Below are 25817 nucleotides of genomic sequence, written 5' to 3' on the forward strand. Positions count from 1 at the left end.
TTTCTGATGGCCATTACATTGTTATATATTAGCAATTATATTTAAAGGAACGCTGATGATTTATTCATAACACATGAGTTGCAAGATGTGCCCCTTAAATTACGTAGCAGGCAGATCGTGCTCCGTTATAACGGCCGTTATAAAACATGGAAATATTTTGAAGTACCCGATCCAACTTGTTTCCTCGCCCTAATAAGTTCTCTTTAACTGCCCAAAAAACGTAGAACACACCATACACTTACTCCTTTGAGTTTCTGGAAAGGAATTTTTTATTTATTTTAAATTTAAGATCCACCTAAAAATCACCATATGTATTTTTTTTAAAAAAATTGAGTTAGTAAACACTAAGCTTTTACTATCAAAAAATTCTCCTTATTCCATCTTGAGACATCATATTTTTAGGGACATAGATATTTCGTTTTTGGGAAATTTATAAAACGTCTTGTTTTATTTCAAATTTAAAAATAATCTCATATTTTATGCTCAAACCCTACTTTTTGAGAGCATGAAGTGTATGTTAGTTTTGTTTTCTTTTTTATATATCAGATTAAGCTCACATTTGTTATACTTTCACCAACACATACCTATGAAAAATAATTAAATGACATTCAGAGACATTTTGATAATTTTATTTATTTTAATTATTTTTAAATTTTTATATAGGTATATGATAGTGATAAATTTGAACAGATCAAAATTTTTAATTTAATTTAATATATAGCATAAGATAAAATTAAAATACTTTATATACTTTAAAAAAATGGGACTTAAGTGTAAAATATGAAATATATGAAATTATTTTTAAATTTTGAAAATAAAATAGATTTTTTTTTTAGAGGTCGGTTTCTAGGTCAAAAACTAGGGTCCTAAAAACTTTTACCTGAGGGAGAATATGATGGTATGCTCCTACAGGAGCATGAAATCATTTCACAACTTCAAAAGGACCTCCAACTTTTTTTTTTTTTCCCTTAATTTTAAATTTCAAAATAGCCCCCAACTTCCATTAAATTTTTTGAATATTAAATTTTTTTAATCCCTTATCCATTTCCCAAAAGTCCAAACAATAATGACCCCCAAAAACCCTAACATTTTATATCATATTTTACCAGCTAAAACCTACACACCCGAAGTGTAACTCTGACCCCTCCACTTGGTCAAGTGGAAAATGTGAAATAAGCTCATTTTTCGACTAAAACAACAGTTTTCTGTGGACGTAAATGCTAAAATAATAGTTTTATTTAATGATATTTACTTACGGACTTGTGTGAAAGCATAAGGTGACAAAACCACCCCAGTTCCAACAGGCCTTTTTAAGCCCCACTTTGTTTGATTCTTCCATGGTGGATTTTCCAAAGCTTTCTCTACTTCCTCGTTACAGTCTTTTGCTTCTTGTTCTTTTTTCCTTTTTCTCCACTTTCCATAAAACTTATGAAAGTTATTTCATATATATTCCTTGTCATTTATACTTGACCGTTCTTTAACTCCTCTTGCTGGTGCATGCTCAACAGTTACACATAAAGCTGACAGGAGAGCAATTGCTTAGATTTACTCTTCTCTCTCTCTCTATATATATAGATATATATAATGTTTGCTCATTCTGATCAGGCTGCTGATGCCTAGGCATTCAAGCTGATAACAGAGTCTCAAAACAGAGTGCACCATTACCATGTTTGTTTATAGCATTTTGTGGGAGTTCTTCATGGTTGCTCCCTGATTAGTGATGCTCATGGTTTCCTCTCGCAGCTAATTGAGTATTGTACTAACCAAAACAATTGGTAGCTGTTTCTTTCCACACCTTCCCTTCAAATAGTTGAGACCTTTCTCTTTCTTCTCTGATTTAGGACACAAACTAGTAGACCAGAATCCATTGAGCAGTTGAAGATCAAATACCAAAACTAAGCCAACTTCTAATTTATAGGAGGAAACAAAAACTTGCTCTTTCTTATATACACCTAACAATTGAGCTCTTCTCTTTGTTATCTAGGAACCCAGTAGCCAAGAGAAAACCAAGAGCCAATTTAGAAAATCATCTCTCCTCATTAGAAAAAATACTGACTCATCAAATTTTCATGGTTCATGGACAAGTAACCAAGATCTTTCCTTCTTTGTAGGTGAAGCACAAATCGGTTTGGTTCAAGGCCATAGCTCAACTGGAACGCAGGTCACTGCAACCTTGTCACTGTGGGTTTGAAACCAACTTAGGAATTAAAGGAGTAAGTCCATTCAGGAGAATTTCCTTTCTGGCACTTGTAAAAGGAGCCTCAAAACCTCCATTACAAGGACATGGAAAACGAAACAGTCGGACAGCTCGGCACATCTGTGCATGGCCTCACAGGAAAAGAGCCGGTCTATGCCATGTCGTCACCAAACCAGAGCTCCCCTCCTTCACCTTTCTCTCTCCCTGTTGACTCCGAACACAAGGCCAAGGTCTTCAAACTCTTCTCTGTCTCTCAACCCCATATGCGCTCCTTCCACCTCTCCTGGTTCTCCTTCTTCTCTTGTTTTATCTCCACCTTTGCCGCCCCTCCTCTGATCCCTATAATTCGCGACAATCTGGGGCTAACCAAACATGACATAGGCAATGCAAGTATTGCCTCAGTGTCAGGTGCCATCTTCTCTAGGATAGCAATGGGAGCCATCTGTGACCTGGTTGGCCCGCGCTACGGGTGCGCTTGCCTAACCATGTTAACTGCTCCTGCTGTTTTTTTCATGTCAATTGTGACAAGCGCCCATGGCTTCATTATCGTTCGCTTCTTCATCGGCTTCTCTCTTGCCACCTTTGTATCCTGTCAGTTTTGGATGAGCTCAATGTTTACAACTAGAATTGTGGGCCTTGCTAATGGCTTAGCAGGTGGTTGGGGTAACCTTGGTGGTGGAGCTACTCAATTAATCATGCCTTTGGTCTATGATCTTATTCACAAAGGCATCGGAGCCACCCCGTTCACCGCCTGGCGCTTGGCCTTCTTTGTGCCTGGAACAATTCAAACCTTGATGGGCCTAAGTGTCCTGCTACTTGGCCAAGATCTCCCTGATGGGAACTATGCTGCCTTAAAGAAGAAGGGTGACAAAGTCAAGGATGACTTCTCTAAGGTGTTCTATCATGCAGTTACAAACTATAGGGCCTGGATCTTGGCATTGACCTATGGCTATTGCTTTGGGGTGGAGCTCACAGTAGACAACATAGTTGCAGAGTATTTCTATGACAGGTTTGATTTGCAGCTTCACACTGCGGGGATCATTGCAGCCACGTTTGGGCTCGCGAATATCGTGTCGAGGCCATTTGGTGGGGTTCTATCAGATATGTTAGCAAAGAGGTATGGGATGAGAGGGAGGCTTTGGGGTCTGTGGGCGGTTCAGACTATTGGAGGGCTGCTATGTGTTTTGTTGGGGAGGGTGAGTTCTTTGGGTTCATCTATCACGGTCATGGTTGTATTCTCTTTTTTTGTTCAAGCCGCCTGTGGATTGACTTTCGGAATTGTTCCTTTCATATCAAGAAGGTATGTTGTTCTGATTCTGTTCCTAAGTTATTCTCTGTTTATCACTGTCCTGATTGGTTCTTCACTGGCTTTTGTTCATATGGAGGTGTTGTGTTCATCTCGATCTATTGTTTAATTATTATTGTTGGGGTTATTGGTTTCTTGCCATTACAATTATGCAGAAAATGGGTTCTTCAGATTTTGTGTTCTTTTCACTTGTTCTTAAAAAAAAAAAAAGGAAATTTTTATTTGTGAGTTATTTTCTTGCTCAACCCAAAAAGGAAAAGCAGTTGTCTGTTTTAGTGATTTAAAGCCTGGGTATTTCTGATCCGGATCGCCGAATTGCCGATCAGGATGGGAATTGGTTTTACCAAGCTGGTTTCAGGGGAGTATGGGTCTGGCCTGGGTGTCCCCTAAAATCTATATATTTCTCTGTCTAAGCTTTGTCTAATGTTTTCTTATGTCCTCTTAAATCGCCACCACATAAAACCCTATTTTTTATTTATTTTAATAATTTTTGTGGGTGAACAACCCGATGCCCTGATCGGGGTTTAAAAGCCAGGTATGTTTTCTTTTTTCTTAATTTTATTTCTTCTTCTTTTCTTTCCCTTTGTTTTTTTTGTGGCAGTTACTGTCTCCCTGTCTTCATAGGGATGTCGAAATAAACCAAGTAAATAAATTCTTTCATTTTCTCAACTGTTTCTGAATTTACTGTTTTATTTTCTGGTTATGGTCCTTTTCCTGGTATCCCTCATATGAGTACATGGCCCTTCACATTTTGAAATGAATTTTAATCAACCCAAAAAAGAAAATACCACTGCCTTCATTTTCAAGGGGATCTCCAACTCAATTCTCTGGTTTTAGTTCAAGCGAGAAGGTCCTACCTGATTGTAGAATGACTGGAAAGAATTTTACTTAATGGATGTCTATGTACTTCATAAAATGGGGAAATTGTCTGTTTGTTTCAACTTTCAAGGGAAGATGAGGTAGGTTTCTGTGAAATGAAGCGCTTTCACAAAGAAATCAACCACAAGGAACGGATTACAAAATCGCATTTATTCAACACTAATCATACCATAAGTAGAATAAGTTCTTAACATCTCATAAGCTACAAAGCATACAAACATGAGTGCAATACCCCTTACAACAGAGTCAATAAGATACATCATACAAAAAAAACGTCTGTAAGAAGATACTTAGATTTTATGATTTTGCAGGTCATTAGGAATAATCTCCGGGATGACAGGAGGAGGTGGTAATGTTGGGGCAGTTCTAACAACCCTAATATTCTTCACAAATTCATCCTACTCGAAAGAGAGAGGGATTACTCTGATGGGGGTGATGATTCTTGCATGTACACTGCCAATCTGGTTGATTTACTTCCCACAGTGGGGAGGCATGGCACGCAGCCCATCCCCGAAAGAAGGTGCCACAGAGGAAGGTTACTACATGGGTGAGTGGAATAGCAAAGAGAAAGAGAAGGGGTATCATGAAGCAAGTTTGAAGTTTGCAGATAACAGCAAGAGTGAAAGAGGTAAGAGAGTGGACTCGGCCCCCACGCCTCCAACGGATAGAACGCCTGTTCATGTTTAGGCTTTGAGACAATTCTACAAATGTTGTCTTGCTTCTTTTTTTTTCTTGGATTTTTACAAAGGTTGTCTTAGTTCTTGATTTACGTTATATGGATTTTCTATTCTTGAATCTTTGCTTGCTGAAATTTGTGTAAACTGAAAATAAAGCGTACAGATTATGTGCAGAAAAGGCTCAAAGCTGAATTCTAAAGCTCAAATAAGTCGTACTTTCCATAGTGTTGAGGGTATATCAATGGGCCTCTTCTTTGTGAAATAAATGCTTGTTTTTGTGGATATCGTGGATCAATTTAATTCTTAGGCAATATTTTTTTTAACTTCATGAAACATATTGTCTCCATATTTTGGATGGATTGGGAGAAATCAACTCAGGAGCGGTGTCTCCTGTGTATGAAAGGAAGCAATCTCACCTCTCTCTCTCACTCGCTTTTTCTCTCTCTCTCACACACACCTACCCGCCACATCCCACATATACACCTCACACACATACACAACCCACATGTTGATGAGGACCAAGCGTTTTTTGGATCATCTTTTTTTTTTTTTGAAATCAATTACTATGAATTTTATTCACCCATGAAGAATTACAATGAGGGTCAAAAAGAAAAGGATGTGACTACCAATAAATGTTTGTACACACCACCCGTTACTAAAGCATCAGCTTTTATGTTAGCCTCCCTAAAACAATGAGAGCGCTTTTTGGAGCTTTTTGGATCATTTCATGCTTGGGATTGATCTTTATCTCTACAATATCTCGAATCTTCTTATATATGAAAGATTTACTCGTCACTAATACAGTCTCACCTGTCTTCTTTCTTAAATATCTTGTTTCACTTCGATAGTATTATAAATTGAGGATAAATATAGGGGAAGTGAAAGTATTTCCGCACTATAGGAAGTGGCTTGAACCATAAGGTCTAGGACTTGTAAATCGTAAGTTTTTGAGATCTACAGTTGTCGGATAGCTTTCCGGTCCTCGGTGACAAATATGCATGCAATGGGTAATAAATTACAATATTAACTATGAAATTACTTAAGCTTTGGGTCTAGATTTTGAACAAAGTATTGAATCCCCTACTTGCACTAGTTTACTACCCGAAACCAAAAGATAACAATACAAAAATATGGGATAAAGGAGGTCCAGATTAAACTTAAAATGTTGGGATTGTATACAATGAGACCATTTATCTTTGTTATAAATAATAATTAGTACTAGTTACTAGATGTCAAATTTGATAGCTTGAGGTATGTCACAAAGTTCGAGAATTTTTTTTTTTGAACTTTAAATCTAATAAATGATACACTCACAACTATTTGATTTGAAATCTGAAGGACAATAGTGATTGCGACCTTCTTGTATTAAACATAAAAAAATATATACAATGAGACCATTTATTTTTTATTAAAAGAGGTTGCAATCATTATTGACTTTTGGATATGAAATTGAGTGATCGATGTGTCATTGATTAGGTACACAATCCAAAAGAAAATTTCTTGAAGGTTGTGACACACTTCAATCTATTGGATTTTATATGAAATGACCAAAAATAATTGTGACTTCCATATACAAAAAATAAATTATCTCATAGTATACAATCCCTAAAAGTATATGGCTGATTTATACAATTTTCATTAAATAATTTAGATCACATTCTAATGAAAACCTCATCCTTTTGGAATGGGCACGTATACTATTCTCCCGAAGGAGCATAGTATATTTCTACTTCCTTGGTCAAAAGGCTTGATTGGGATCTCACCATCTAAATATTGATGGCCTCTACTCAATCTCGAGACATTATTTTTTCAAATGCATAGATGGTACAATTTGATTTTTTTTTTTTAAATTGTTGAGATCAATTGAAGAGGTTATATCCCCAAATATTGGATTCCTAAAATTAATTATTGGTGAAGTTTTACCCTGGGAGTAAATGCACATTCCACTCCTGAGGGAGTAGAATACCTTTTGGCTTTTGAAATTGCAGTAGACAAAGACCATTTAGTACAAACACTAAAAACAAATCAAACCACAAAGCAAAAACATAAAAGTTTTTCAGTGTAGTATTCACTATTCAGAGTTTCAGCATTACACAGTTTACTGGACGAGTAACTTCTCTTCCCTCAAAACTAAATGGATCATGTAGTACATGAATATAATTCTAGAGTCATTTTGATCAGTTTTGTTCAATCATGTTATTTCCCAATTAAAATCTCAGATACAAGACTTTAGTTCTAGCTTTGTTCGGTATCGACAAACACAATCTAGCAATCACTTGTCCAAACCATAACATTAATAATAGTGATAGCAATATTCGTAATAATAAAGAAATGAATATTTATTTACCAGAGTCCCATGAATCCAGAGAAAGATACAACAGCATTGTGACAAACATACCAAGGGCTCAAAGGAGAGAGACAGAAATAGCAATAATTGAAAATTGAAAGAGAATAGAAAAATAGCAATAATTTAAAGCTGGGCCACCTTTGAAAAAATGTATAGAAGCCTCTTTTTCCCAATAAATCACCAAAAAAAATATATATATAGAAAAAACCCAGTTTCTTCCCAGCCCAGCTAGAAGGGTAGGGGCATGTCTTCCCCACTGTATTGTTTCTCCTTGTCCAGCTAGAAACGGGTAGGGGCAGGTCTTCCCCACTGAATTACCTAAAAATAATAATTAAAGAAAAACCCATGGTTTCTTCACAACCCAGCTAGGCTTTCAAAAGCCAGGGGCTTTTCCTTCGTTTTTTCTAAAAGAGTCACATGTACGAGCCTACAGCTCACCTGCCCCCCCCCCCCCCCCCCCCTCATGCACCACTTTTTTATATCATTTTTAATATTCAAAAGATAATAATTACCATACAGTAATAAATTGACCCATGTTAAAATAAACGACATTAAATAGAAATAAAATGACTAAAAAGTCCCAATTGGTCTATCAATTGAAAATATAACCCTATAATAACTGGAAAATCATCCCAAAAAATGTTTGCACTTCTTGATTTTACATCCTCTTAATATATGCAAGAATTAAGAGGAATCTGCTGCTGTTACATAAGATACTCGTCACGTTGTCCATTTGATGCATATTGTACGTCATCATTCTCCAAGGGTTGAGAAGAACTTGCCCTCGAGTTATAACCTTTATCTTCATCCATCTTTGGCTCATGATACTTCGACAAATCAACAACATTGAAGATATCGGAAGTCTCCATAAGCAAAAGGCAAAACGACATTGTAAGCATTGGCAAGATCACGTCTTATCTTGCCATCATTCAACTTATTGAATTTACCTGCTGGATGCCTTTCCTTGTACACCATCACCCAATCTCCATACTAACAAGACTTGAGATCAAGTTGTGCCATGTTACTGCACCCCCCATAGACATTAAATCAACCGCATTTGGGCTACATTGGGATATACCATACTTGTATTACATAAGCACAACATACTTGATCCTAAACACATCGGAGAATACTTTAACCCGAATTTTGAAGCGACTCAAGTTTAGTGATGTGCTACACCCGTGATTTCCTTCCGCTTGCACATAGTGATTAGATATAAGTTTTCCACTCAAAACAAAACAATAGCTGCAATTGAACTCCAACATCATGAATCATATAATCAAGCATTAGATGGGCACCTTCTACATTAAACTCACTGACTAAAAGCTCATAGGAAAATATCTCGAAACCCTTGGGGCACACATCACATGGTACCCCATGTACGAGACGTCAAGAGAACCAATGTCCTTATTTCCATCTTCCTCTCCTTGATCCTCAATGCCTTCACCTTGATGTTCTCTATAGATTATATCACCCCAAAATATCATCATCAAATATAGGAACCTCATCAAAGACGGAGCAAGATAACCATCGCCATCAATTGTTTCCTCGTCAACGATTGACCACCCATAAATCACACTGGCCATCAAGGATTTGGGGAAGAAAGTCCCTTCGCAACTCCTCGTCTTCTACTTAGGGTATAATCATGATGCGCCAGATCACCAAAGCTTCCCCGTGGTTATTAAATGTCACTTCAAGATCATCTCCTTCAGGTACCTCATTGTAAATAAGGTCTCCATCAAAATGATTGCTTGCTGTCCTCTTCGAAAATTTCCATAGAAAGGCTTACAAATTTTCTATTTGGGTGTAGAGAAAAGACGTGTCCGATTTTTAAACACTTAAAGCACTTAATAACATTGCTATTTGAGCGATTCAGGTGATTAGAACTGCCCCCAATACTCATAATATCTTGCTGTTTGAGGGAACCAGCCGGTTGTAAGGACTGTCTAGCCACCAAATTCCACTTTTTCTTCTAAAATCACTTCTATGGCCACTTGTATCACCCTAAGACTGCACCCCACCGCGATGATGGACGCTTTTACTGAGCTTCAACCTCAGCTACTAGGTTGTAAGCTTCTTCCAAGGTCCAATAATGTTGTAAACAAATGTACCTTGTAAACAAATGTACCTTATATAATTGTTCTTAGCCCACCCACAAGACGAGCTAGTGACTTTTTTTCTCTTTCAACCACATTCTTTGTGCCATCAGCTGATGAAATTCATCAATGTACTCATCCACACTTTTCACTTTTTTCTCTTTTATCAAGATTATTCATCTTATGATAACGGGACTGTAGATAATTTTCAATTAGGTATTTTTCCTTTAATTTCTTTTTCAATCTTTCAGGTATTAATTTTGGACTTTTTCATTATCTCCCTTCTAAGCCTAGATGTTTCCATCATGAGGCAATACATTTTAATTTTTATTTTTGGGAACTCCCTTATAATAAGAACTCATTTTTGTAGTATTCAACCAATTTGAACGCCTCGGTTGAAGCATACCATCAAAGTCAGAAATATCCACCTTCATGCTGAAAACCCTAGAATGATACCTTTCGTTAAAGGCTTTTATTGATATCCTCATCATTCAACTCCACATGCGAATTGCGACAATGAAAATGATTGTATTTGAAATTTTCTTGAACCGAAAGATCACCGTCTTCCCCATGATAAATACTCACAAACTGCCACATTAACTATTGAACTTGCCTTTGGGATCACAAAGTGGGTATGTGAAAACCTCCTTCCAGGGCCCCTCCTCGCTACCATAAATTTGCTGAAATCACATGCCCTAAGGCAGAAAATGAACAAAAACTCACTAAAATCAACAAAATATAAGTTGAATTTGGCAAAACTTAACCCAAAATCAGCAAACTCTACATATAATTGTAGTTTCCGAGCCTTGCTGTTGAAGAAAACATAAACTCTGATATCAAATAGACGTAGGGAATTGAAAGAGTACAAAAAAACATTAATAATTCAAGCCAAACACAAGTAATAATTAAAAGAAAGGGTTTCTTTTGTAACCCAGCTAAGGTTTCAAAAGCCTGAGGCTTTTTCCTTGCCTTCTTCTAAAAGAAGCCCCCCCGCCCCCCCCCCCCTCGCCCTCCCCTCCTCCCCAACACACTTTTATATATTTTTTTAATGTTCAAAAGACAATAATTGTCCATATAATAAATTGCCCTAACTTAAATGATTTTTAAAATAAATAACACTAACCATACATAAAATAACTAAAAATTAAAAAATGATTGGCAGCTACCCTGAAATAACTACAAATTATCCCAAACAATGCTCACTATTTTTCTTTTTTTTGGTAGCCCTCCTAGGGTTCACATCCTCCAAATATACACAAGAATTACACTCGTCAGTCTGTCCACTTTGCACGTCACAACACAGAGACAACAATAGCGGCCAGGATACCAAAGTAAGACGAGCACCACATCCAATTCAGTACTTCCATATATAAACCGCAAAAAATTCCAAAACTTATGTGTACCGATTATAGCTGTCAATGATCATAAAGAACTATAATCAACATGCCAAACAAAATCAATTGTTGCATGCTAAATTATATTTCTCTAAACTAAAATTAATAGTTAGAAACAAATCAAATTATTCTCAATTTATTCGTTTCATGAACTTTACAGATACCAGACGCCATGGTGGCAATGTTCTACAAATACAGCATATACAGCAGATAGTTACCGAAATTTCATACACTGAGAAATCTGTCTTCTAGGCCAGAGTAGAGTACAATTTCATATACCATTTACAAACACAAAGCAAACATAAGAACTTAATGGGTGGATTTTCATAGGGTGATTGACCAGAAAATGACATTGGGCAAGCTATTCTGAAGTGCTAAATTGACTTTTCGGTTTCAGGTTCTAAATGTTTCACAACAGTCACAGGGCAAGATGCATTGTTGACGACATAATTGCTGACACTTCCCAGAAGAGCCCTGCAACAAAACACCGACTTTAACACAAGGATCTATGAAACACAAGCTCTTTTTCTTCTTCATTTTGATTACTTCCGCAATCTCAATTTTATTTGCTCTGAAACAGGGCAATCTAGCATAAATCTAAGGAATAGGGAAGAATACTGACCTTTTAAGTTTACCAAGTCCTCTGTTCCCTATAACAAGACTATGCAATGGGATATCCTCAACAGCCTCACAAATCTTTTCGCGAGCATCTCCCCAGTATATCTTTGATACAACTGTTATCTGCAATGGGTAATACTTTAATGTCAAAGGTGCCATAATCAGGATGCACATGGACATGCATACGAGGCCTTCACAGGCAAGCATGCATTGCAAGCTGCAAATACATATTAGCAAATCAATTAAATGTGCACAAAACACAAGCTGAACCTATATGTGTATATACAAACATGTACAATATGTGTATATACAAACATGTACATTCATGCATCACATGCAAAGATCTGAAATGCTGAAGACATTGATATTAGACGCATGCATTCATGCATATTAACACACATACAGGCATATTTACATTAAACACACAATGTGTGTGTGTGTGTGAGAGTGAGAGAGCGAGAGAGAGAGTACCCCCTTCTTTTGTCTAGCAATGCAATTAAGCAAATCCAAAGTTTCTATGTCAGGTTGCACACCATATTTCTTCATTATGTTTGGATCACTGAATTCACTCAGTGGAATAAAGGCTGCACAACAAAGAGAAAACTATTACCAAGAAACCATTCCCAAAAAGTTTAAAACTGAGAAAAATAAATATTTCAGTTAATTTCATTGGAATTAACATTTTTCTGTTTAAAAAGGGATCAAGGAACCTAATACATCAACAAAACATTCCATGACATGGTTATACCACAAAATTCTGTGCTTGAGAAATTTATGCCTTCATCAGAGGTTCGATACTATTAACCAGGAGTGCTACCCATAATTTCGTGGTAAATTATGTGAAACTTATGGATCTCTTTGGACTTTTTTTTCAATGCTTACATATAAGCTATCCATATGTTACATTGTATTTGAGGAAAGATATTCGTATAACCTAAGAATAAAAGAGCTGCACATTGCCAAAGCCATATTGTGTTTCCCTGCCACAAGACTACTTCTATTTATTTATTTCTTTCTGAATATTTCAAGACAATACAAGCAGAACTTCTAGACCTTTTGAGCTAAGAAGAAAATCTGGCCTCCACTTACAACGACTAAATGCATGATTTTTCTTTTCCAAGAATTGACTTTCATTAACACGTACATTGAATTGCACCAAAAAATTGCAACCGACAAAACATATTGAAGAAGTTGGCAAGGAAGTGAGATATTCATGATCTCCAATGAGAAAGACTCTCCAACCACTCTCGTTTTGGCAATCGATTCAGACTCCTCATTGCCCCTAGTGCCAGTATCTCACTGACGAGGAGCTTATTCCCCAAAATCTAAGCGGCTTAGCCAATTGGAGAAAACTTTCCGACCAAAAGGCCTATTTGAAGGAAAGTAGCAGATACAGCGAACCATATGAACTGCCATGCCCCTTTACATGCCTAGAAGGCAAATGGACTGTCAAAGTTTCCTTTTAAGAGCAATGAAACAGAAGATTATCCAATGGCTAACAGCTAACTTGTCTCTAGGTACATGAAGAACAATTAAAGAGGAATTTACAGTTTTGGATATGACCCTCCTGAAGGGATCTCATCCATAGCGGGCAATTAACCAAAAGAAACCGAAGGATGAAATGGTAGGTTACCCCAAATGAGGTGGCCTTGTGATTTCTCTACATCCCACTCAAGAGGAAAGTAAAGAAGCAACTAGCCAAGAACCAACCTAGACTATTCCAAATTCGTACTTTCCTTATTGACATCCACAGGTGGAATATATACAAGGAAAATGACTTGGCGCGTCCCCTGACACACCACAATAGTAGCGGGCTCTATGAACTGCATCATCCATTAGAATGGATGGTGCAAATTAAGGCACATTTTTTGAGGAGTGGACTACCGGGAGAACCGGTTTCCATTTTCTTCAATATCCACCCTATAGTTACCCGAATCGCCTATGAGGGTAGCGATTTCGTTTCGAAATCTCAATTCGGCATTTCCCCAGGCGAAAGTCGATTCAAAAAGAAAGGAATCACGTTTCCATTTTTTGCGGAACGTGATTCCACCTAGTTTAGGAATCTCGATTCTTGGATTGCAGGAATCAAGATTCCATATCGACGACTTTGTGATTCTTAACTACACAAGAATGCGATTCTACTTGTGAGAAACGTTGATTCCAAATTTTTTGGAAATGCGAATCTATGTTGTTTGGAATCAATTTTCTATATCGCAAATATCGTGATTTCTTACTACACAACAATGTGATTCTATTAATGCTAAACGTTGATTCAAAGTACTAAGGAATTGCGAATCCATGTTCTCAAGAAGCAATGTGAGCATAGGGAGAGCAAAAACCCTTCGATGTGTGCTCAATCATGAGTGAGCGTGACATGTATGAGAGCGTGAGAGAATTTGAAGTTGTTCCACACGATAATAAAATCAAAATTTAAAATATGAGTAATATGTGAGCATAGAGAGAGCAGAAACCCTTCGATGTGTGCTCAATCATGAGTGAGCACGACATGTCTAAGAGTGTGAGAGAATTTGAAGTTGTTGCATGCGGTAATAAAATCAAAATTTCAAATATAAGTAATACGTTAAATTTTTTATTTTCTTATTTACTAATTTTCATCCTTTATTCCATGTTACTTTTTAAAACTCTTACCAAGAATAAATAATACTAAAAAAATATGCTAGTTCAAATTTAATAATGTTCGGTAAATGGTGTGGGTACTAAACTATTAATACAATAATATTTAATATATGATCGCACCGTCATTTCTTCAAGTTGAATAAGATGATAAAAATGTTTTTCTTTAAGTAAAATAAGAAGATAACAAGGATATGAGCGAAGTGCCCTGTGTGGTGTTTTAGGTTAAATTAATCATTAAATATCAGAGAAATTGACTAAAAATTGAATAACTCAATTTTTAAAAGTCAAAAGGCTCAAAACTACATTTAACAAAGAAGAATTACTATGCCATGTACTTATTTTATAATTCAAGGAAAGGAGATAAAGGAAGCTTGCCCTTGTTCTCACTCCTTGTATGTCGTAGACTAGCTCCAGACCTTGTAGGCATAATAAGGTTATCGGTAGACCGAGTCCATAATATAGGTATGAAATGCGATTCCAACATGAAGGGACATCGATTCTTGCAAACAGGAAGCACGATTCCAAATTTTTTGAATCGCGATTCCGAAATACTGAGAATCATTTTTCTCAAATCCGAATCGTACGGACAACGATTCCTAGATTCTGAAACTTCTGATACACACGATTTCGATTCCAGAAACGATTCGGAATCGTTTCCAACAACTATAATCCACCCATTAGTTGCCACATCAACCGTCTCTCTCAAGCACACCATTGTCTCTCTCTTCTGCCCTTCTCTCTCATCAAACCCAACACCTGTTCTCAAGTTTGGTTTACCTCTCTCTGTCTTCCCCTTGAGAGAGAAAGTGGTACATAAGAGGTATAGAAAGAGGAGACAAAATGGAGGAGGTTAAGATGTAAAAGCATCCAAGCAATGGCATTTATTCATGCCATTTCTCCAAATCAAGCATCTGAATCAAACAGCTACCAGCATCTCTACCCATACAGATGGAGAATGAACTCTCCACAATCTCAGCACATGTTCCAATTTTCTGGCCAAAACCAGTGGGCAATAGTTTTTCTACGTAAAATCCGATGATTAAGAGATTTACAGCTAGAATGAGATTTTGTATGTTTTGGGCATCATGCAAAAATAAGAGCAAGGAAAAGGTAAAATGCAGAAATAAATTTATTCAACTTAGATTTCCAAGATCCAAGTCTGTGGCTTCGACTACCCGGAGATTTCTCGTGACTTTTCCGGAGGAATGGGTAGTGTGTTTCCGGTAGGGGCTGCAAATCAGAGTTTGTATGTTTTTTGGTCCCCTTCTAGGGCTATCAGGGTTTTTTCGATTCATGAAAAACACGAATAGTTGGTCACTTGAGTAGGGTTTGATGGCAAAACATTATCATGCTCTATGATTCTTTTAAAATATCATACGTGATTATTCACCTTTTCTTTGGAGATTGTTGCTTCTCAATGAATGGATAGAAGAATTTCTTTCCATGAGAAATGCTCTTTGCTGCATTTTCCTTTTTTTAACTTATTTAATCCCATTTCGCGATTTGTTTTTTTTTCCCTTTGATTTCTTTAAAGGCTTTTTGGTTCTTGCAAAGTTGCTCCATATTATATTCTGAATGTCTATATGAAATAAAATGCATTTCTCTAGATTCCACACTGAGTTTCTCACATTGGATTCCTGACCCCCTCTGTCTCTCTTTTCCTTGGATTTCTTTTGTTTTTTTTTTACTTCTTTGTTTCTGGTGAAAAAATTAAAGAAACCATACCCTCAATCTAAAAAGAAGTCTGAGGATCACTGGAAGGAAGGAAGGCCTATATTGGTAGAGGTGGCAATGGGCCGGGTGGCTCGGTGCCACCCGGTCAGCCGGGGCCTAAAACATAGGGCCTGGGCCACTAAGTGTGGCCTGAGTGCGGGGCTTGGGCTAGGCCAAGGCAGGAGCGGCCCAGCCAAGCCCTTATTTCTTTATCATTTTTACGTTGTTTTTGTCCAGTTTTACCCGACCAGGGCCAGCCGGGCTTGGGCTGGCCCTCGGGGGAATAGGGCCAGGGCAGGCCCAGCCCAAGCCCGCCCCATTTCCAACCTATTGGCAATACATTTGAAAACTCATCCTATGAATGTTTTTGACTGCAAGAGGGAAAGAGTGCCTTGTGTCGGTCTTCAGTTTCGAAGGGGAAAAGAAGGTTAGGGGTTCAAAGAAAGAAAGAGGGGGTCCGGTAAAAAAAGGGCTTCTAAAAGGCAAGTACCACTGTGGCAGGGAATTCCCAAAAATGGGCACAATTGGGATTTTGTGTTTCCAGTTGTCCCCGTCTCAATCTGTGGGTGCAATCTGTACCATCTATTTAATGGATGGGCTAAAATCCAGGGGACACACAACTGTAGGTGCGTCGCCTAGTACACCATAACCGGACCCTATATACAAACTTTAATTTGCCCCATAACCTACCCAAATCCTCAATCTTCACATGGTCCAAGCACCCCACAAGGCTAAGATGAACTCCTCTTCAAATAGTCCCTAACAGTAACTCCAAAAGGGGCAAAAAAAAAAAAAAAAAACAGAAAAAGAAAAGAGTAATATTAGGAAAAGAAAACTCTTACACTCTTTTTTAACATTCTAAAAAATATTAGGAATAGAAAAATCATAAAAATGTTGTGACTATAATTAGTTTTAACAGTGAAAAAAAATTCAACTTTGAGAAACAAGAAAACAAACAGTCAAAAAGCAATTGCATGCTGTAGATCGACCATAAGATCCCCAAAATCAAAGACCCAAAGATTTCTTGGGGCTAAGCTTCCAATCGATCAGATACAAGGCTCACCAAAGCTCTGTCAAACACACATTTTGAAAATTGAATTCTTTCAAATCCACAAATATATCAGCAGTATCTTTTGCAATAAGTGTTTATGGATCTGACTGATCACCAAGAAACAATCCTAGGGCTGAAATTTGGGGGAAATACTCCCTGTTGGAAAAAATCGAACTTAAACTGTTTTTTTTCTATCAAATAAAAACAAAATGAAAAACAGTTGGACTCACTGAAACCTGGCGACTCAAACAGGACCTGGAAACTCAGCAGAGTCCAACTATAAAATCATCCAATTAGCTACAATGTACCAGCCTCTAGGGTCCCAATTTGACAGAGTTGGAGTTGGGACCGTCCGAAGCCAGCCAGTTTTGAGTGAATCGGGCATTTGCATGCCCAACTCACTGGGTTTTTCATCACTGTGCTTTGTTGTTGGATCGAGTGAAGAAAGCACCTCCCAACAAGAGATCTATCAATGAATGCATTGCCACAAAGTGTGAAAATCTCTCCACACATTCGTAATGTGTCTGCTGTCCCCTTTCTTTTCATAAGAAAAACTGATCACATTGAAGTCTCCCCCAATGCACCGAGTGTCTAGCCTCAATCATCTAATTGAGTCCAATTATGCACAAAATTCCTCCCTTCTAAGTCCAGCATTTGGCCATACAAGTAAGGAGCACATTTAAAATTAAGGAGCACATGTAAAATTATCATTATTGGAATGCAATCTTAGAGACACTTCCCCAATGATGGCTACTCCCTCCTCAAGAGAAGGTTCGACCATTAACAACGATGCCTCCTGATGCTCCCATGAATGGCAAAAAGGCCCACCAACTCCTGCCCCAAGTCCTCCAAATCACAAGACAGTCCACCATCTTGAGCTTCCACTCTTCTATCATTAGTATACTGACTCTATTTTTAACAACAAAGCTTTTGAGTACCTGATGCCTCTTTTCCATGCCCAACTCCCTTACTTTCAAGGACATAATCTTCATAAAAAACCATGCATCGTTTCCATAATCTCCCCACCTCTTTGAGGAACCTACGCACCTGAGGACTTGCCATAATCTACTGAATTTAACCCCCTTCACACATATTTCAAGCCTATGTGTATTTTCATACCTAATTGACATGTCTTGGTGAGTCCACGCTTACAAGGGAAAGGTACACCTTTTCCAGATTAGAGATAGATAAGTTATTATGTTGTACTTATTCTCAATAGTTTTACCAGGTCAAAATGACAATTTACCTCCTGTGAACAACCAAATTTTGATTGGCTCAGTAGTGATTCTAGTGTACGATCGATAGTGCTTCCCTCAATAAATTTGGAGGCAACCCCAAACATATAAATAATGCATTCACCATTTCCACTAGAGTGTAATTTCACCTTTCAGACAACCTGTTTTGCTATAGGGTGTGTAAGTTGTAGTGACTTGGAGTATGATACCATTATTTCCACAACACTTGAAAATTAATTTTGTACATGCAGCTCCTCTATCACTTCTCAAAACTTTGATTTTAAAATCCAATTGATTTTCTGCTTCATTTTCTTTAACTCAGAACATTTTCAAATGCTTCATCTTTACTTGTAAGTAAACATAAGAAAATAAAGTAAAATATCAACAAATGTGACAATCTCTCTCACCCATACGTACACGGAGTTCTTTTCAACTAAAGGGAAGGGTCTCTACTTCACCTTAAATTCGGTAAATACTTCACTTTTATCACAATCATGAGAAATATCACATTTAGGAAGTAACTCCAAACTAATCACACTTTTAAAGCATTTCAAATTAACATGACCTGATCTAGCATGCAAAAAATTCAAACAATATATCATATACGCAGAAGAAGCAACATTTCAGTCATAAGGCTGAACTTGAATGTATCACATGAGGCATGCCCTTTGCCTATAAATACAGCCTTTTCTTTAACAAAAGTACCTTGTTGGATTCAATTTAAATTTTGATGTACGCTTAATATTAAGAAGGTAGGCCAACACAAGATTTTTACACATATTGGGTGCATGAAGTACAACTATGAAGGCAGGGACTTTCCTGGAGGTGATAGACGTTCAACACTTAACCACGCCTAGAACTTTGGCTGTACATGAATTTCCGTGGAAATCTCATGGTTCTCCCCTCCTAGTTCATAAGTCTTAAACATGTCCCTATTATCAAAGACAAGTTGAGTGGCACCGGAATCAAGCCACCATTCAGTGTTGCTCCCAATAAAATTTAACTCAGATATTGTTACCACAATCTTCTTGAGAACATTAGCCACCTTTGCTTGAGATTGCTACTTTTTTTTCCTAAGGTCTCTTGCATAGTGGCCTGGTTTCATTCAAAAGCAGCAACACCTATTTCTTCATTGGGATTCTTCTAGAAATTTGGGTTATGATGAAGGGTACATTTAGCTTCAGCTTTTCTTCTCCATGTTTCAAGTCCAAGTGAGCCTTTTGCTCTCTACCAAGCGAGCCTTAGAGAGAAATTACATATTTTTTCTATCATGTCCCATATATAGATTTCCTCTTCTATGTGAATAGGCTTCAAGAGATTTTTAAGGTCCATCTCCTCATAAATATCCATCAACTTTCCACAATATTCCTTTCAATGTTTCAAAAAGCGCTATGCGAGTCCTAGGCGGCTTGGGGGGTCCAAGCCGCCCAGTGCCTAGGCGAGTCCTAGGCGGCATGGGGGGTCCAGGCTGCCCAGCGCCTAGGCGGGCGCCCAGAACCTGGGCGGCCCAGTTGAATCCAAATAAGGATTCTGCATTGCAGTTATGTCAGTATCAGTTATATGTATTGCAGTACATAATTCAAATTATACTACATATTAGCATTTAGCACACACTCCATAAACATAACCATCATCCATAAGTCGGTTCATACTCCATATCCAATTAAAACTTAAAATTTACAACCAACCAAATTATTAAACCAAGTTTATCAAATACCGGTACTGCAGTACACCACCATGAGGAAGAAAACAAAATTGAATTATGAAACTATGAAAGTAATACTTGAAGACTCAAAAGAATCTTCAATAGTTCAATACATAATACTTCAATCAAAGTTCAAACTTCAAAGTTTAATATTTATTCAACAATCAACATTCATCATTCATTCATCATCAGAAAATCTTGGGTCAGCTGCATTGGCATCATATTGGACGGAGTCGTCACCCTCCTCGACATATTGGTCGTCCCCATCCTCCTTCGTCTCTTCTGAATCAGCCTCTTCTTCCTCCTCTTCCTCCATCCTTGTTCTCTGTATAGAAGATCTAGTGGCCTTAGGAGGCTCAGCTGATGTCCTTGAAACATCCATGACCATGTCCCATATCAATCCTTCATGCCCATAGACCTCATCATCATCAACTAACCACTCCATAACATGGTCCATATTTTTTGATCTGGGGTCTCTCTTATCTCTCTTAGCAAACATGTCCTTCAAGAATCGATTGTACTTGACATAGACTAGGTCACGAGCCTCTTTGATTCAAGCCTATTCTTTTTCTTTGTATGAATCGAAGAAAATCAAATGAAACTTATTAAAATCTAATATCTATGGTTCATGTATTCTTTATAAAATTATACAAATTGCCCTTACGGCCTTACCCCTTCTAAAGTACTCCAAATGCACTCACAACCGGATGAAGAAGTGGTTAGGTCAAAGATCCGAATGGCCAACTATTGTCAATTTGGAGAACTAAACCCATGTTGGCTCCACCAATGGGCTACAAATATATAGAATAAAATCATAAATAAATAATAGAATTACTTGATTACTTGAACTTGATAAACTTAAGAATATTATTAATACCTGGATCAATTTTGGCCCTTTGCCTCATCGCCATTGGACTTCCAAAAGACTTTAATGAGCACTTGTAATTTATCAGCTCATCAGTGCATATAATATCCTGCATACCAGGATCAGGGACTAGCACATCTACACACTCATTAAATCCATTCATAATTGTGTCATTTATTTGTATATCCTTGTCAATATAGAAAAAAGTTGGGTTCAAATAACAACCAGCTGTATGCAATGGCCGATGTAGTTGCCTATCCCACTTCTCATCAATAATCTCCTAAACAGGCTTATAGCGGGTTTCTTCATCATTGAAATTTTGGGCTCTTTCTCTTTTGCATTTCTCCATAGCATCATATATGTAGCCCATAAAAGGCTTGTCACTATCAACCATGCGAAGGACTTTGACAAGAGGAAAAAATACCTTAAGAGCGCCCTTCACCCCTCTCCAAAAAGCCTTAAAAAGTATAATATCTCTCACCTTCTTCCCAACTTGATCCTTAGACCACTTGCATGCTCTCCACTCATATGAGATAAACATTTGCCTCCACTGCACTCTCCTCGAATGTATGCTATCTAGGCATAAGTACCAAGTCGCAAATCTCGTGACCCCAGGTCGCAAATCTCGTGACCCTAGGACTCACAATCTCTTTCTTCTTTGTAAAGGTACGCATCATGCTGAGGGTGAGATGGTGGCTATAAATGAAATTTGTAACTAAGTTGGCCTTCTTCACCGCACCTGATATCTCGGTTAAACCGCCAAGAGCTTCAAGCATAAGGTCTATACAATGTTCTGCACATGGTGTCCAAAAGATTCTAGGATAAGCTATACGCAACAAATTAGATGCAGCAACATTAGGAACAACATTGTCTGTGATAGCTTGTAGAACAAGATGCTCCCCAACATCCTTGATTCCCTTATCTATCACTTGAAATATGTAATGGGCATCATGGATATGATCAGAGGCCTCAATAGACCTCAAAAAGACAGTCCCTGCAGGATAATTCACAAGCAAATTTATCTGACTTCTTCTCTTTCTATCACTCCAAGCATTAGTCATAATAGAAACCCCATACTGAGCCCATGCATCCTTCTTAAGTTCTACAGCTTCCTTCGTGGCACTCATTGTTTTTTTTAAAAGAGGCTCTAAAAGCTCATATGGGGTTGGGGGTTTCATCCCAGGGCAAAATTGACCAACTGCCTCTATCGCAACATAGAAGCTGCTTAAGTGAGCGGTATTGAAAGGAATGCCCGCCTCACAAAAGCATGTATCAAGATAATACGCAACTCTATCTCTCTCTTCCTTCTTGATTCTATTTTCAATGGTGGTTTGCTTTTTTGTTTTCTCTCCTACAATCTCAGGGTCAGGCCGAGGTAAAAAACTATCCATAGGGCCTCTAACCCGAGGCTTCTTAGTTCCAGAGCCAGAAGCAATTACAACTCCCTTCCCCTTTCCTTTAATAATGGATTGCTCAACCTCTTGACACCCCTCCCTTTCCTCATCACTATTATCATCATCAAAATTGACCCGAACCCCAAACCTAATCTCTGCTATAGAGGCAAATCTCTCATCTTGGAAAATCTCTCATCTTTTTTCATTCTCACCATGTTCAAAAAATTGCTTATTTCCTCTTTAACAGCATCAAGAGTCTTTTTACATGGGGGCAACATCCCCCTGATACCGACAAGATGTTCCTTGAACCGATTTATGCCCCCTTTTGTATCCTTTTCACAAAACTTGCATCTTATACAATTTTTATCATTAGGATATGGGTTATAGCCATATTTCCAACCGGGATCACCACTCCTATTAGATCCCAAAGACGACATCTCAAAAATAATGCAAATTACTAAAGCAATAAAAAAAATCACTTACTTTGAGTTCGATTGCGCAATCTTCAAACTTCCACCTCAAAGATGCTTCTAAATACTCAAAATCTTAAAAAAAAAACCCTAATAACTTTGCAAAACATCAAAAAGTAAATCTAATATCAATGGGTGATGTTTTGATCAATTTTTAATAACTTTGAGAAACCCTTCGATCCTAAAAAATTCACCAAAAACTAGATTTTTAGGGCCTTTCTCTCTCTAAAATTGGCTCCAACAAGTTTTAGGGTTCAAATGAATCTAAAACCTTAATTGTTTGCCTTTAAAAACAAAAAACAAAAGACCAAAATTGCCCCTACCAAAATCAATTTCCACCCCTAGGCGGCCGCTCAGGGCTAGGCGTTGGGCGCCCGCCTAGTCAAGTTCCGCACCACCTAGGTGGCTGCCCAAGGATCGACCGTCTAGATTGGCCGCCTAGGCCTAGGCGATGCGCCCAAGCCTTTCGGACCATCTAGGCGCTGGGCGGTCCGCTTTTTGAATCATCGATTCCTTTCAAGGTGGGAGTTTGCCCATAATAACATAAATTAGGAACGTTTCATCTAAAAATTAATGTCATTGGAAACTATTTAACTTCAATGACAAGTGGCTCATGAATTTCCTTGAGAGCCGGCTTCTCATTAGTCATATCAAATTCAATAAAGTGATTAACTAAGAATTTCGTATGCCTGGATTTCTCTATTGCAATACTTCCTCCAACTAATCCTAGAAGTTCTTTGCAGTTGGCTTTGAAGAGAACAAACCAAACAATCAATTGTTGATAGCATTGAATATATTTCCTCAGTAGATGTAATCATCATTCTACTTTTTTTATCTTGTTCACATCTTTGCAGTTACAACACATCCCTAATGAGGGGACATGTGATAGATAAAACAAAACCAATTCAATTTTTTTAAAAAAAAAAATTGGCCACTCACCTTTTAGCCTTTTTTTTTTTTTTTAAACATTAACTTGAAACCCAGGGGTTGGAACTCAAGATGTCATAGCCTAAGTCCCTCACCAGGGGTGGGATATAACTTTGGTCGACCCATAGACCATGCGGGTCTGGGTCTGGGTCTGAGTTCATGTTCATGTTGGATCCGAGTCGATTGAGCCTAGGTCAACCCCACCCAACCCTTTAATTTGTATATTATTAGTATAAAATGCTATTAATTAATTAACTATATAGTATAAAATGTACAAATAATATAAATAAATTAACTATTTAATATAAAATATACAAAACATCATATCATCAGAGCCTTATCCCAACCATTTGGGGTCGGCTCCACAAACCTTGTTCCGACATTCTGCTCTATCAAGGGCCACACCTTCAGTAAGACTACAACTCCTTGTATCTTTTCTCAGTTCTCACTACTACCATCCATGTCCTTTTGAGCCTACCCATTGCCCTTTTAGAGCATTCCATTTGAATCAAGTTGCACCTCCAAACCAGTGTTGTATTAGGTTTACGCTACACATGGTCAGCCCACCTAAGTCTACTTTCTTTCATCTTATCGCCTATTGAAGCTACATTTAAGTTCCCTCAAATATATTCATTTTGAAATCTATCCTTTTCTGTGTTGCCTCTCATCCATCTCAATATCCTCATCTCAGCTACACTCACTATCCTATAGGTATGTTGTTTCTTGACCGCCCAACATTTCATCCCATAAAGCAAAGTTGGTCTCACCGTTATCCATTGAAACCTCCCCTTCAGCTTTCATTGGTATGGGAAGATCACATTAAACTTGGGATGTGCATCTCCATTTTGCCCACTCAGCTTTAATTCTATGTGCGACATCTTTCTCAATCTCTCTATTTTCATGGATTATCAGCCCAATATATAAAAACTACTCTTTTTTAGATAATTCTTGACCACCAATTTTAACTACTTTCTCGTTTCTACTCCTGTTATTACTAAACTTACATTCTATATATTAAGGGTTGTCACTTGATGTGACGGTAAAAGGCTCAGGTAGCCTGCGCAAGGCCGCGGGGCGCGGCTCGAGTCCTGAGAGCGGCCACTTTGTGCATAAAAAGCCAAAGGTTAGGATCGTTTCCAGCTCATCCCTCCTGGGACCCTATGTAGGCAGGACCAGCACCGGGTTACGGCCCTTACATTCCATATATTTCGCCATATAAAATAAATTTTTATATTTTTTATATATAGACCCAGGTCAGGTCTGGGTCCAACTGAGTTGGACCCGAGTCTATGTCTACCTTAGACCCAGTTGGCCAACCAGACCAAGCCCTAATAGTGACCACCTAAGCGTAAAGGCCATTCTGACTGTCACTTTTTAAAATTGATTTCATCAAAAGGAACTCATTGGTATTTAACCCCTTTATTTCCAAGTGATGGCAATTATGATGATGATTATGAAACTAACAATATCGCATCATCAACAACACCACCACCACCACAACTAATTGGAACTCAAATCAATATTTAAAGATGGGCAAATATACAGACTCATCAAGGTCAGAGAATAAGGAACCATAGTTGGAACACAAATCAATATTTAAAGCCAAAAACTAAAGATTAAACAAATTAAATGCAGTGATTCATTTATAGATGAGATTTTCATACGAGAGCCAGTGGTCTCCCACAGCTGCATCTCTCCTTGCTCGTAGTAAACGCTCCCTTGAACATTGATGAGTATGAGATGGTCTCCTTCTCTCACTAGATTCTCAGAAGCCCACCTGATTGCACTCTTGCTGCATGCCGAGAAATCAATGGCCACCCCAATATTTCTGTCACCCATCTTCACCTTTCTGTTTTAAAATAAGATACCCAAAACCCAAAAACCAAAACAAAGAAGAAAAATCAAATGGAGCTTGCTCTTAACGAACAAGAACAAAAGGAGAGAGAAGCGATGTTGAAAACCAAGGAAAAGAGCGAGCAAAGGAAAACCAGAAAACAACACAACCCACGACATGTGGAATCCACAAGCCAGTGGAAAAGGTTGACATGTCCACCGTTTCTTAAAGGGTGCGGTTTGTCTAAAGCCTAGGCTCTAAACAATCAAATTAGAGCCTAACTTCAAATAGTATCTACAAATATGATTTTATACCGGAAATATTTTTGATAGCGTTAAAATATATTTTTATTTTTATTTATATGATTTAAAGCTTCAGAAAAAATGTAAATCGAGAGATCTATGAAAACTTAAAAATTTTAAAAATTGACGGTCCAAAAATACGTTACAAAATACACGATTTTAAAAATTTG

General features: G+C 37.7%; 2 protein-coding genes across 3 annotated transcripts; one reads left to right on the forward strand and one right to left on the reverse strand.

Annotated features, from left to right (window-relative positions):
• Positions 1–1523: 1523 nt before the first annotated feature.
• On the forward strand, positions 1524–5237 carry LOC18430808 (high-affinity nitrate transporter 2.1). Its single transcript, XM_006840949.4, has 3 exons — positions 1524–1775; positions 2112–3497; positions 4694–5237. The coding sequence occupies exons 2-3, from the start codon at positions 2284–2286 to the stop codon at positions 5067–5069; spliced, it is 1590 nt and encodes a 529-aa protein (XP_006841012.1). The 5' UTR covers positions 1524–1775; positions 2112–2283; the 3' UTR covers positions 5070–5237.
• A 5765-nt stretch (positions 5238–11002) lies between these two features.
• LOC18430809 (universal stress protein A-like protein) lies at positions 11003–25543 on the reverse strand. 2 transcript variants are annotated; one of them, XM_006840950.4, is made up of 4 exons: positions 25176–25543; positions 11986–12098; positions 11519–11637; positions 11003–11370 (listed from the first exon to the last, which is right to left on the reverse strand). In XM_006840950.4, exons 1-4 carry the CDS (start codon positions 25348–25350, stop codon positions 11271–11273), a joined length of 507 nt encoding a protein of 168 aa, XP_006841013.1. In that variant the 5' UTR covers positions 25351–25543; the 3' UTR covers positions 11003–11270. The 2 variants fall into 2 exon arrangements, with proteins under 2 accessions (XP_006841013.1, XP_088719708.1); XM_088863582.1 differs by lacking the exon at positions 11986–12098.
• Between the last annotated feature and the right edge of the window lie 274 nt (positions 25544–25817).

This window comes from Amborella trichopoda, chromosome 3 (assembly GCF_054954075.1).
Source record: "Amborella trichopoda isolate Santa Cruz 75 chromosome 3, AtrichopodaSantaCruz75HAP2 v2.0, whole genome shotgun sequence".
NCBI classification, from domain to species: domain Eukaryota; kingdom Viridiplantae; phylum Streptophyta; class Magnoliopsida; order Amborellales; family Amborellaceae; genus Amborella; species Amborella trichopoda.

What these genes read in the sequence shown, in the direction of transcription:
- LOC18430808 (XM_006840949.4), top strand. Translation starts at nt 2,284, where the DNA reads ATGGAAAACGAAACAGTCGGACAGCTCGGCACATCTGTGCATGGCCTC. An exon ending in GTTCCTTTCATATCAAGAAG is followed by an intron (nt 3,498 to 4,693) that starts GTATGTTGTTCT and finishes ATGATTTTGCAG; the next exon opens with GTCATTAGGAATAATCTCCG.
- LOC18430809 (XM_006840950.4), bottom strand. Translation starts at nt 25,350, where the DNA reads ATGGGTGACAGAAATATTGGGGTGGCCATTGATTTCTCGGCATGCAGC. An exon ending in TTGCTAGACAAAAGAAGGGG is followed by an intron (nt 11,638 to 11,985) that starts GTACTCTCTCTC and finishes TACCCATTGCAG; the next exon opens with ATAACAGTTGTATCAAAGAT. An exon ending in GGACTTGGTAAACTTAAAAG is followed by an intron (nt 11,371 to 11,518) that starts GTCAGTATTCTT and finishes GTTTTGTTGCAG; the next exon opens with GGCTCTTCTGGGAAGTGTCA.